The sequence below is a fragment of the Austrofundulus limnaeus genome, unplaced genomic scaffold (genome assembly GCF_001266775.1).
Source record: "Austrofundulus limnaeus strain Quisiro unplaced genomic scaffold, Austrofundulus_limnaeus-1.0 Scaffold67, whole genome shotgun sequence".
Classification (NCBI taxonomy): domain Eukaryota; kingdom Metazoa; phylum Chordata; class Actinopteri; order Cyprinodontiformes; family Rivulidae; genus Austrofundulus; species Austrofundulus limnaeus.
Window position 1 is genome coordinate 1,215,501 of NW_013952469.1, and position 11,813 is coordinate 1,227,313.

Genomic DNA, 11,813 nt, shown 5'->3' on the forward strand with positions numbered 1-11,813 from the left:
CATGAGACATGGATCATGACCGACAGAACGAGATCCCAGATACAGGCGGCCGAAATGAGCTTCCTTCGTAGGGTGGCCTGGCTCAGCCTTAGAGATAGGATTAGGAGCTCCATTTTCTGGGGGGAGCTCGGAGTAGAGCCACTGCTCCTCCACATCAAAAGGAGTCAGCTGAGGTGGTTCTGGCATCTGATTAGGATGCCTCCTGGACATCTCCCTTGAGAGGTGTTCTGGGCACATCTCACTGAGAGGAAATACCGGGGAAAATCAAGGACTCGCTGGAGGGATTATGTATCCTCTCTGGCCTGGGAACGCCTTGGGGTCTCCCAGGACGAGCTGGAAAATGTCGCTGGGGAGAGGGATGTCTAGGTTTCTCTCCTGAACTTGTTGCCTCCACGACCTGACTATGGATAAGCGGAAGACGATGGAGATGGAGAGATGAATCCCAGCATCCCACAACCTTGGTTACATAATGAGTGAGAGACATTGAAATCAAGTCATACTGGTTTGAATATTCTAATGAGAAATGGGCTATTAGAATGTAACAGCGTTGGATTCATTAGTTAGTAGGGTTGGAGCAGAGACATGTAGAACAGGCTGGAGAGTGGTCCCAATGACCATTGGTTAGGAAAATATGGGAGCTAAACTTTTATTATTGGTCTGTGTTGCTCTAACTTAACTGTGTTGATATTTAGYGCTGACATTTAACAATGAAAGCTATTGTCAGACATAGTACAAAATATATTTCAATCTAAAAACCTCCAGATGATTGGTGAACAGTTGGTTTCTTACAGTTGGTGATAAGTTTGAGCTATAGTTAAAAAAAGTCAGGTTATTTTAGTTCATTATAGAGTCCAAATCTGCAGCTGAATTCCTTACAAAGTTGATAAACCCACAAGCCATTAGTCTTAAAACTGAGGTCATTTGAACTAGAGTGAACCATCAGCAGAGAATCAAATAAATATGACCGACAAGCACCAGAGCCGGTTTTGCTTCTAATAGCAGCTTTAATCGTAGTTTCAATGGAGCAACATTTGAGCAACAGAGCCGTGCTCTAACATATGCAGTGTATTGTACAATGTCCTTGTCGATCCTTTTTTATTTGAAGTATAACACACAATACAAATACAGTAAAACAAGAAATGAGTGGCACAGAACTAGCTACAATGCCTTTGCTCAAAAACCTAAGTAAAAGCTGAAAACTTCTTAAAATTATTCAAATTCTCGATGTTTCACCTTTAAAAAATGGTTTCATGCATGTTGTCCGCTTGCCATTGTGAAGACAGTCAAGAACTGAGACCCCTGAACAAACAGGGACCTAAATGTTTGTTACAGTATTTTTTTTTTGTAAACTGAAGCGATGTTCATCTCAAGAAATGATCCCGAATCCTGTTGAAGAACTCCTCGATTCACACAACATGCAGCAGAGTCACGTGGCGTCTGTTACCATGGGAGACGTCCAGTCACGCTAATCTGCACCCAACTGCCATGTCGTACCCCAGACGGTCAGATGAATGCGCTGGCTTTTCAGCTCCGTTTCGTGGCACTTTCATTTTTACTCTAATGAGCACTGAAACATAGCCTCAGCTGACAGGTAGCAGCACTTTTGACTTTCTCTGAGCCGTGGCCTCAGTTCCAGTCACTTCAAAAACAGACATACTGCAGTGTCATGAAAAGTCAACATAAATTAGTTTTTTTAACAGATACCTGGATGATTTTAGAATCACTTTACGGTTAAATGGCAAAGCTGGTAGAGTGGAAGCTGATGTATTCACTGAGCTACAACACTTATGGTAAAAAGTAAGTACACCATTTCAGTACTCAGGCGTTTAGTATCAGGACATTCTTATTTGTACCTTAGTACTGAAGGATGGTGTATTGTTTCATTGGGCTGTGATCATTGGCAAATAGTTAGCAACTCAAAATTGAAAGAAAAAAAAGTACAAATATAGACAACTTTTCAGCTGCAGGAGCATTACCAGTTTGCCATGCAGCCATGCTTCGCACAAACAGTTTTTGTGTGCCTGGCTTGTGAAAATGTATTCTAGACCATAACTGTGATTTTGTTACCTCCACCCACATTGTGTCATCGGTGGCCTGCTTTGAATCCACATTAGCAGCCACTCCCATGTCAACCAGAATATACTGCACTTTTGAAACGATGACAGATTTGAATGTTTTTTTTGTATTTTTTTACTAATTATTATTTATCATTGGTGTGTTATTTACTCCTAGACATTCAAGGCTGCATTATTTCATAGAAGAGATATCATACATGTGACAAAATAGAGCTCTAATGTTCTACAATTTATAAAAACTAAATTGAGATGGATTCAAGATGCCCACATCAAAATTAAGAAGAGTTTAAGGCGCTCACAACAAACCTGATAAAGGTTCAAAACATTCATAACAAAATAGAAAATGATTTGAGATGGGTTCAAGACACCTGCAGCAAATTTTAAAAGGGTTGAAGTCACCCACAACAAATGGGTTTAAGTTGTCTGCTCTAAATTTGACAAAGGTTTGAAATAGGTTTTAACGCCTACAACAAAAATGAACAGGGTTTGAGACAAGTCCAATTTAACTGGGAGTTGAGAAGGGTTCAAAACGCCTGTGACAAAACTGAATATGGTTTAAAGCACCCACAACAGATTTGAGAGGGGTTAAAAATTGGTCTATGCTGTCTGTGAAGGGTTGAGAAGGGTTTGTGATTGGTTTGAGAYGATGGCAACAAAACTGAGAAGGGTTTGAGATGGTTAAATATGCCAACAACAAAGTTCGGTAGGGTTCATAGTCCTGTGACAAAATTAAGGAGAGTTTAAGGCTCTTGTCACAATCTTGAGTAAGACTAAAGATATCAACAACAAATTTGAGAATGATTCAAAATAGGTTCAAGATACCTGCAACAAAACTGAAAAGGACTTAAGGCACCTACAACCAATTTGAGCAGGGTTCAAGAGAAGTTCAATTTGCTTGTGAAAAAGAAGGGTTTATGATGGGTTTAAGACACCCACAGCAAAACTAGGAAGGTTTCAAGGTACTAAAGCTGCCCATGACTAAATTGGGAAGAGGTCAAGATGCCCATAATAAAACTCGGGGGAATTTAATGTGCCCGCAACAAAACTAAGAAGGGTTCTAGACACCTGCAACAAAACAGTAAAGGGTTTAAGGCACTCACAACAAATTCAAGGATTTGAGATGAGTTAAGAAGCCCATAGCAAAATTGGGAAGGGTTCAAGATGTCTGGGACTAAATTGAGAAGGGTTCCTGGTGGGTTTGAGGTGCCTGCAAAAACACTGACTATTTTCAAAGAAAGTGTTTTGGAATATTTTTAAAATTCAAGCTTCAACATTGCAAACTTCTGTGAGTCATACAAGAAAATTGAGAACCCCTCCAAGCATAATTATTGATATTCTGAGGGCCTCTTTGCAAATCTTATACACCAAGAGTCACAGCCCAGTGAGACACTAGCTTAAGGTTTTACGTATCAGGACATTCATTTATGTACCTTAGCACTGAGAGAAGGTGTATTTACTTTTTTTCTATGACTGAGTAACACAATCTGTTACGTGCCCTGAAGTTATCCAAGACAATGTCCTCAACAGTCGATGTTTGGCGTCCATGTGATCCATGTCTCGCTGATGGAGAGGCATTCGTTCTGCTGAGAACATGAGTCCTTTTGTTCCTGAGTATGACTCACCACAGTCCAACTAGTCGCACATGCTGTGCTTTTCAGGTCCCTTTAAGAACTTAATGTCAACACTTGTGCTCACAGCCTTCAACTGAAAAAATAAAACAGAAATTAAGGTTTTTGTTTAACAAGCTTCAAGAACAAAATGAGCTGCAGGTGAAAAAGATATCCAAGACAAGTGCATACACTAAATATATTGAAAGTCGGCATAAGATTTTTTTTAATAGAAGGGCTTAAAGATACAACTTTTTTGTTTATCAAAGGCAAAAGTTAGAAATGAAAAGGCTATTTACATGTTTACTTTATGATGCTTAATTTGGCCCATTTTATTTAAATTCTGTTGCCCCCACAAATAAATCAGTCCTTAAAAGGATAGTTTAGATTTTTCTCTTCTGTCATTTCAGTGGAAAATTTGGTTAGTAATCTTGCCAGCAGATGGCAGTCAGCACAGTCAAAGCTTAGACAAAAGTAAATTGAACTTTAGTCTACTTTCAAATGGATTTTAAAACAATTTCAAAATGTGTAATTCAGTTTAAGATACCCGCTGTTGACAACCCCACAGAACTTCATTTAAAAAATCCAAAATATTCATTTGAGCAGACAAAACTCAAAATAAGCAGAACACCCCCAAAATTAGGATAAATTGTTGGTATTTTGCTATATTTTAACCTCAAGTGTCAAGAGAATAAACTACAACTACATAAAAAACATACAGTTTGAATTAAATCAGCCACACAAAAAACAACTTTATTTTTTTAGCAACTGTGCTAATTAGCTTGCTTACTAACTATCTAACAAAGTGATCTATTTTCTTTTTTCAAAAGAGCATTGTAATTTATTAAATTAATATAAAATGGTGAGTATTTAAAAAACCGTTGACAAAAAATTTAAATAGCACATAACAGAGAAAACATATTAATTCAAATTTAATTTGACCAATTAGCATTAGCGTGTTTCACACATGTTGGCAAGAAACATTTTTTAAAATGTGCTACTTTGGATGCAAACAGGTCTGTCCTTATCTGGTGTATTTCTGTTTTGATTTTTTTTAATGATGGTTTGTTTTTCTTTTAGGACCAATGCAACATAATTTGGATTTAAAAGTTTCCTGCTCGAGTAGGTTGTGGTGTTTCACACAAAATTACCAGTAAGTTGAAGACAAATTATTCCAATTTACCATACAGTTAAATTTACTTTTTATTAGGAACACTCCCAATAAAACAAAGTTACAATGTCAATATTGAAGTCAAAATGATTTGAAAACAACTCCAAATTATTCACAGAAAAAGTTGGTTTGTTGTTTCGAAGGCTAAACAAGGTAGTGAACCGCTCCATGCTCCTGAACCAGACTCTTTTTGTTCAGGTTTTTATTATTAGTGCATTCATTTGCTGGTTATTGTAATTTACTCACTTTTATAGAGTTAACTACAACAAAACTTGCCATATTTTATTTGGCAGCATGATGGATGTAGTGTTGTAGAAGTGTTTAGCACTCTGACCTCGCAGCATGTCCTGAGTTCAAGCTCAGGTAGGAGTTTCTGGTTTTTCTGTGTGAAGTTTACATGTTTGACTGCACCTCAGACTGAGGACATTTCTGTTTTACAGAGCCTATGTACCCCCAACTCCCATACACCCATCCCTATGTTTCCCTGTTGTTTTTCAGTACCTTCCCTGGACACCCATTCCTGTGTTATCTGGTTCTTATGTTATCCATTACCTATGTTCCTTAGTACCTACATATGTTCCCCAGTGCCTATGTTCCCGGGTACCTATGTTCCCCAGTATCTATGTTCTCCAGATCCCTATGTACCCCACTGGTACACCCATACCTAGGTTGCCTGGTACATATGTTCTCTGGATCCATATGTTTCCCGGTACACACATTCMTGTTTCCTGGTACCTATGTACCCTAGTGCCCCAGTACCAATATTCCCCAGTACTTATGCTTGCAGTATCTTTGTTCTCTGGTTCCATTGTTCCCAAGTACTCCAGTACCTATGTTCTCCAAATCCCTGTGTACTCCCCTGGTACACCCATTCCTATGTTTCTCAATGTTTATCTTCCCTAGTACCTATGTTTCCAAGATTCCTAAGTACCCATTCAGTACATTCATCCCTGTGTTCCTTGGTATCTTTCAAGACTCATTATTATCCCAGGAGAACATAGGTATGAATCCCCCTGGACTGGCTCAAATCAAATATTTTAATTTGTTGTTAAGCAGTGAACATGTACCTATTACCAAAAAATAAAAATGGAACAAATAGTCCAGTTCAGGAGCACCATGAGTTCACTTCTGGCCTTATTCTTGAAAAAATACTTATGTTTGTACATTGCAACTTTCCTCTTTTTTTTTCCAGAAACAACATTTCTACTTGGGTAACCTAGTAGAAACAGTAATTAGAGCTGTTGCTTGGTCACAGCTGAGTGAGCAAAGCGTAAAATTCACTTAAGTCCTATTTATGTATGTACAGAATGTAACATGTCATTCAGTTTTGTCTTTTCACTTTGTGGGGTAAAATATTCTTGTCAAAATATTCTTGGTTGGCTTTTTCAGGGCTTTCTTTAATAATAACCTTAACCATTTTTTTTCAAGAAGAAACAATAGCATTTGAAGGGTATAAAATGGTAATATTTTAAAAAGATTCAAAGCTAAACTATTATTAGATTTGCAGCATTATTGGTGACCWGTTTTCTCCACAAAATTTAAAATCCAACAACCATTCCTAATACCTTTTTTTCCAAATTCCAATACAAACAAAGTGTTCTCCTGTACTTTAAGCAATGATTGACATATAMATGGTCGGTATTCAGAACTAGAGGAGTCTGTCGTTTTCTGTTTAGGAAAACATCATGCAAACTGCAGCAGCATACATGATAAAAGAAGCAAAGCACCCGCTCTCCTGTTTGAAGTAGTTTCTTCATGATCAAACAGTTTTTTAGGCCTTGGCAACAGGAAAGGGTTTCTGTTGCAGCCTTGCATTCATTAAAAGTGCCTGAATTAGATTGCTGGATATGGTTGTTGTTCTTCAAGCACAGATGTTTGATTTTACTTTTCTACTCGATTAGGTCCAAACCCCCTCTTTCCTCTCTCTCTCTCACATGAACTCCGACTCCAAAAACCAGAAAAGTGATGATTATGTTGAAGCGGCGACTCCTTTCACCACTGGTTCTCTGTTCAGGTATGTGGCCCAGTAGACGAGGTTGAAGGTTCCAAAGAGGACGGGGAACACTATCCGCGACATCTTGTCGATCTTGCTTACRCTGTTGTAGGTCTTCTTGTGGTCTACCATTTTACTCTCTGAGGCTCTGAGCTGCACTGATGTGTTGGAGATGGTGGAGATGGACACGTCCTTAGTGAGGTTGGGGGTGTAGTTGACGCCTGCTGAGCAAACGTTGTTCGGCTTCTTGGACAGCACCATCGGGTCTCGTTTCTACAACAGTACAGAGAACCACAAACATTGGATTAGCTTCAAGTCCATTCAGGTGTGAGTTACTCAATAACTTTCAGTGTAAGATATATCAGCGTCCTTGAATCTGTCATGGATGATTAGTGGTTCTATTGAGGAGAAACGGTTCTGGCAAAATGTGAGCGGCTGTGTAATTAAATTTCCCTCAGTTGACAGCAGTTGGATTTTTACTTATGATGATGAGTACATTGTTTAGAGCAGCTGCTAACTTAAGCAAAACAAATCAGTTATCTTGGGCGTCTTTGGTAATATGAGTTGTTTTTATTAATGCTAATTACACAGTGCAACCAATGGCTCCATTTTTCAAGCTGCATCTATTGGTTATAATAACTGATTACAATCATTATTAAAGTAGATCTCAGACAACAAACTCTGCAAAGTTAGGTTAACCATCCTATACCTCGCAGATACAACTACAACTTCATATAGGTGGAGTTGTTGGCGCTGTTTTCTTAAACTTACATAAAGCATTAGATATAGTTCATCACAATGTTCTCATCGCCAAACTATCAAACTGCAATTTCTCATCCAAAGCACTTGCTTGAATCTCATATCTGTCCAAGACAATACAGGGTTAAAAATTAAAGATATATGTTCCAATTTCCCAAAGTGCACATTGGATGTATCCCAAGGATCTGTGCTATAATTCCTGCRTTTCACTCTTTACATCGATGACCCTCCACAGTTTTGTCATGATGCTGAAGTCCAATTATATGCAGATTACATGTTTTTACACATACATGGTAAAACATCCCAGCTTGCAGTTAAGAAATTCGCTGAAGCTCTGTGGTTGAGCCTTTAGTCCAATCCTGTCTCACTCTGATTGTAAATATATCCTTCTCAATAATCCTGGTAAAAAAAAATCTAACAAGGTTGAGTCAGGTTCTCTGGACAAGCTATTTTTTCTTGAAATGTTTCATGTCCTATCCAAAAGACTTCTTCAGGGCCTTATAAGCAGTACCTGCCAAGATATTCATTCATGCATCGTTTTCTCCTACATTTCATATTGTAGCACATGTAGAGGACAAGCTAGTACATCAATGATAAACCATTAGAGTCTTAAAATCTTTGACAAAAAGACCCTTAAGACATCATGATTTTGAGATTGAACAAAAACAAAAGCTTATTTCTTTGGGAAAGCTCTAAAATTCTCAAAACATGAGAATGATGTATAAATTTTTAAATGGCTTAGTGCCAATCTGTTTGGTGCTTAATTATTTATTGGTGGTATTTAATTATTGTCTGGAAGAGCTAGATAACAATTACCCTAACCCCTAATTTACACTGTACACGGCTCTGGTCTGCTCCACCTTGCATTCGTTTCTACCCTGATTCATGCAGCCACTGATGCATGTGCAGGAAATGCGAGATTGTGCAAGAAATCTAGTGATAAATGTGGAAGTCAAACCAAATTAATTCATTCTGTGGAAGACAGACTTAAAAAAAACAGCTGAAACTTCATCAGGATTGTCTTTTTTTGAATCCATATTTCAAAATAAAATCCATACGTTTTGTGTATGCATATGCTGCCACCTGCTTCCCAAACAGAATGAAACATTTTGACAGCAGTATGTATAAATACAGTATACCCATATATTTATTACCATAGGATTTTGACAAAATGTAAATGTCTTTGGTGAATTATGTTTAAAAAATACAGATGTTGTGTGCATTCCTTTTCATGTTGAAGCAGTGTGATCTTTGTAGATTGCCTTTTCACTTGCTCCGGATGGCTGTGCACATGCTGCCGACATGCGAAAACAGTGTAAATGTTCTCATTAATTATAACTGGTGCGTTTTTGTTGTGGAGGTCAGAGCAGAACGCGGCGAGCAGAGCGGACAYAGTGTAATTTCAGTGTTCAATCAATTTTTTTTTAGCTTTCATGTTATAATGACACTCCCTCATCAAAAACCATATCCAGAGTGACTCATTCATGCATGTTTGAGAAATCCTTGAATCTCCTGTAGTAGACATGTGGAGCTGCCTAAGCACTTGCTCATACAAAGCACCGCCTGTTATACAAAGTTCCTCCCTGTAGCTCAGTCCCCAGCCGTGCCCGTCCCACAAAGCACCACTCTCCCACGCTTCCCCTACGCATCTCCAACAGACTAGCAGCAGGAGAAATATTTATTTACAAAACACTATAATTTCATTGCAAAATGTATCTTAAAAATGGTGGATGTTCACGATTTCATTGCAAAACATAGCTTCATAATGATCTATATTTATAGTTTCTTTGCAAAAATTAGCATAACATTGACATATACTGTATGTTTGAGAGGATGACTGGGAGATACTGTATATTATCCTGAGTTGCCATTTTCCAAAACCTATACTATGTAATGTTACTTATTTTTATTTATTTTTTAAAACAAAATACAACACTTCTATGAAAGGTTGTAAACCACGATAAGCATTTTTGTGAAGACGTGCTGAAGTGGGCGTGTCAGAAATTGTAAGAGGTTCTTAGAAACACGGAGGCCAATTTCAAGGCRTTTATATAATGATAGGAAGTCAAAAAATGTTTAGATACAGTGTTTTCATAACAACTGAAGATAAAGTAGTTACTTGACTGTGGTATAGTATTAAATCCTGTGCCTGGAAAATACATATAACCCCCCTTTTAAATAAAGTGAATTGTAATTAGCACCAAAAACCACGAGTTACCTTGGGGTGCTGTGCTTCCAGAGCTTTTTTGCCATCCCAAGCCCAGCTTCTCTTGGTGAAGTAGTTCACCGTGGCAAACTCGATGAGGGCGGAAAAGACGAAAGCGTAGCAGACAGCGATGAACCAATCCATGGCGGTCGCGTAGGCCACTTTGGGAAGTGAGTTCCTGGCACTGATGCTGAGTGTGGTCATAGTCAGCACAGTGGTCACACCTGTGAGTAAACAAAAGACATGATGAGCTTAGATTGAGTTTGACAAACTAAACTGAAACAAGTGGCTGTCACTCATCATTCTACTGTAAGGCAGCACGAGTGTGTACAGATTTACCATAAAGAAGATACAACATGACTCACTACGTGAAATTGGGTCAGAGCTAGACTTTGTCGCAAGGGGTGGCCAATGGGATTTTTAGGGAGTCACATACAAATAAAAATAACCACCCAAGGTTTGAAAAGGTTAGAAAGAAAGAAAGTTAGAAAAGGTAGATATCTGAAAATCATCTACATTTCAAGATTGAAAAAKAATAAAAATAAATTTAAACTTTAAACCAGTATCTTACTGGACTATGACTATTGGAGACTGGTTGTGTGCATGGTCTAGAATATTTCTCCGCCTGAGGTAAAGACCCAGGTGGACCCAGATATTTGTGTGTCTTGTTCCTGAGTGATAGTAGGATAAAGCTAGAGCAGATCCATGAATCGGTGCCTTGTTCTCAGTAATGAGGGCATTGCTTCGGTCAGTCGTGGTAAAAATAGGAGAGTCAAAAAGGAAAGATCTAGTTTACTAGCCCGTATACTTTCCAACCCTCACCTGCGGTCATGTGGTAAAGATCTTGACCGACAAGCTGCCAAAATTATCTTCCTTTGTAGGGTGGCATCTGGGTGGAACTCGAAGTAGAGCTGCTGCTCCTTTGCATCAAAAGAGCTCTGTTGAGGTGGTTCATCTTATAGGACACCTCGCATTGAAGATTTTCCAAATATGTCCCACTGGGAAGAGACCCCGAGGCAGACCCAAAACTCACTTGAAAGATTATGTATCCTCTCTGCTAAGGGAACCCTCAGGAGGAACTGGTGAGTGTGGCTTGGGTAGAGGTAGTCCTGGGTTGGACTCCTGGACCTGTTCAGTGAGGCCATAACTTAAAAACACCCTATTTTCTTACAATTTAGGATCGTCAACCGCTCTCCAACAGTCACAATCCAGCTAAAACGTGTAAGAATATGTTTGTAGGATTAGGGGCAGGAAACCGGTCCAGTTCTCAGACTTAAAAATTTATTTACACACATATAAAGGTTTTTACAACGCTGTGGGCCCCCTGTGTGCGTGTAGACAAAATGGCCCCAATTCCACCCAAGTTTTCACAGCGAGCCTAGTCCCACACTAGATATGATGTCATACCTCCAACACAAGGAAGTGAGTTATAGAAACTAACACTTTTGGTTCTCTAACTGTTAAAGTAAATTACTGAAGCTGATCACAAAGTATAGGACAAAAGACTATCTAAAATTTAGTTAATTAGTCACAAAATTTCCTTCACTGTCTTAAACAGCTTTTACTCACCGAACACAGTTCTTGCAGGAACCGATTCTCGATTAAGCCAAAACGATACCTGGGAGAGGATTACTGTCATGAAGCATGGCATGTAGGTCTGGATGACAAAATATCCAATCTTCCTCTTCAGGTAGAAGTGGGCCATCATTACTGTGTACTGTCCTGAGGATGAAAAAGAGATGGGGGAAAGGGATAAAACATCAAGACCTGACTGTAAAAATCAACATTATTTAAAAGCGGGGATTGCTGTAGGATAAGGAACATTCAGAACATTTTTAAGACTGGAAATAAATTTTAATTGAGTGTAATATTATGGACCTTGATTTGGTAGTTAAAAAACTATGTGCAGCTTTAATGGAACTGAGATAATGTGATATTCCTTTTATTTTGATAATAACACAATAAGAAAGTCCAGAACAGACAGGAAGGAATAGTGGGGGGG

The 11,813-nt window shown here is 38.5% G+C and overlaps 1 protein-coding gene across 1 annotated transcript in view; it reads right to left on the reverse strand.

Moving 5' to 3' along the window:
- Positions 1 to 1,059: 1,059 nt before the first annotated feature.
- The window catches only part of LOC106518864 (gamma-aminobutyric acid receptor subunit alpha-5), a 44,780-nt gene continuing 34,026 nt past the window's right edge, over positions 1,060 to 11,813 (reverse strand). The window contains exons 8-10 of the mRNA XM_014010291.1: positions 11,381 to 11,533; positions 9,824 to 10,035; positions 1,060 to 7,119 (exon numbers count right to left, since the gene is read on the reverse strand). Coding sequence (XP_013865745.1) covers positions 6,823 to 7,119; positions 9,824 to 10,035; positions 11,381 to 11,533 — 662 coding nt within the window. The 3' untranslated portion in view covers positions 1,060 to 6,822. The remainder of the gene's footprint in view (positions 7,120 to 9,823; positions 10,036 to 11,380; positions 11,534 to 11,813) is intronic.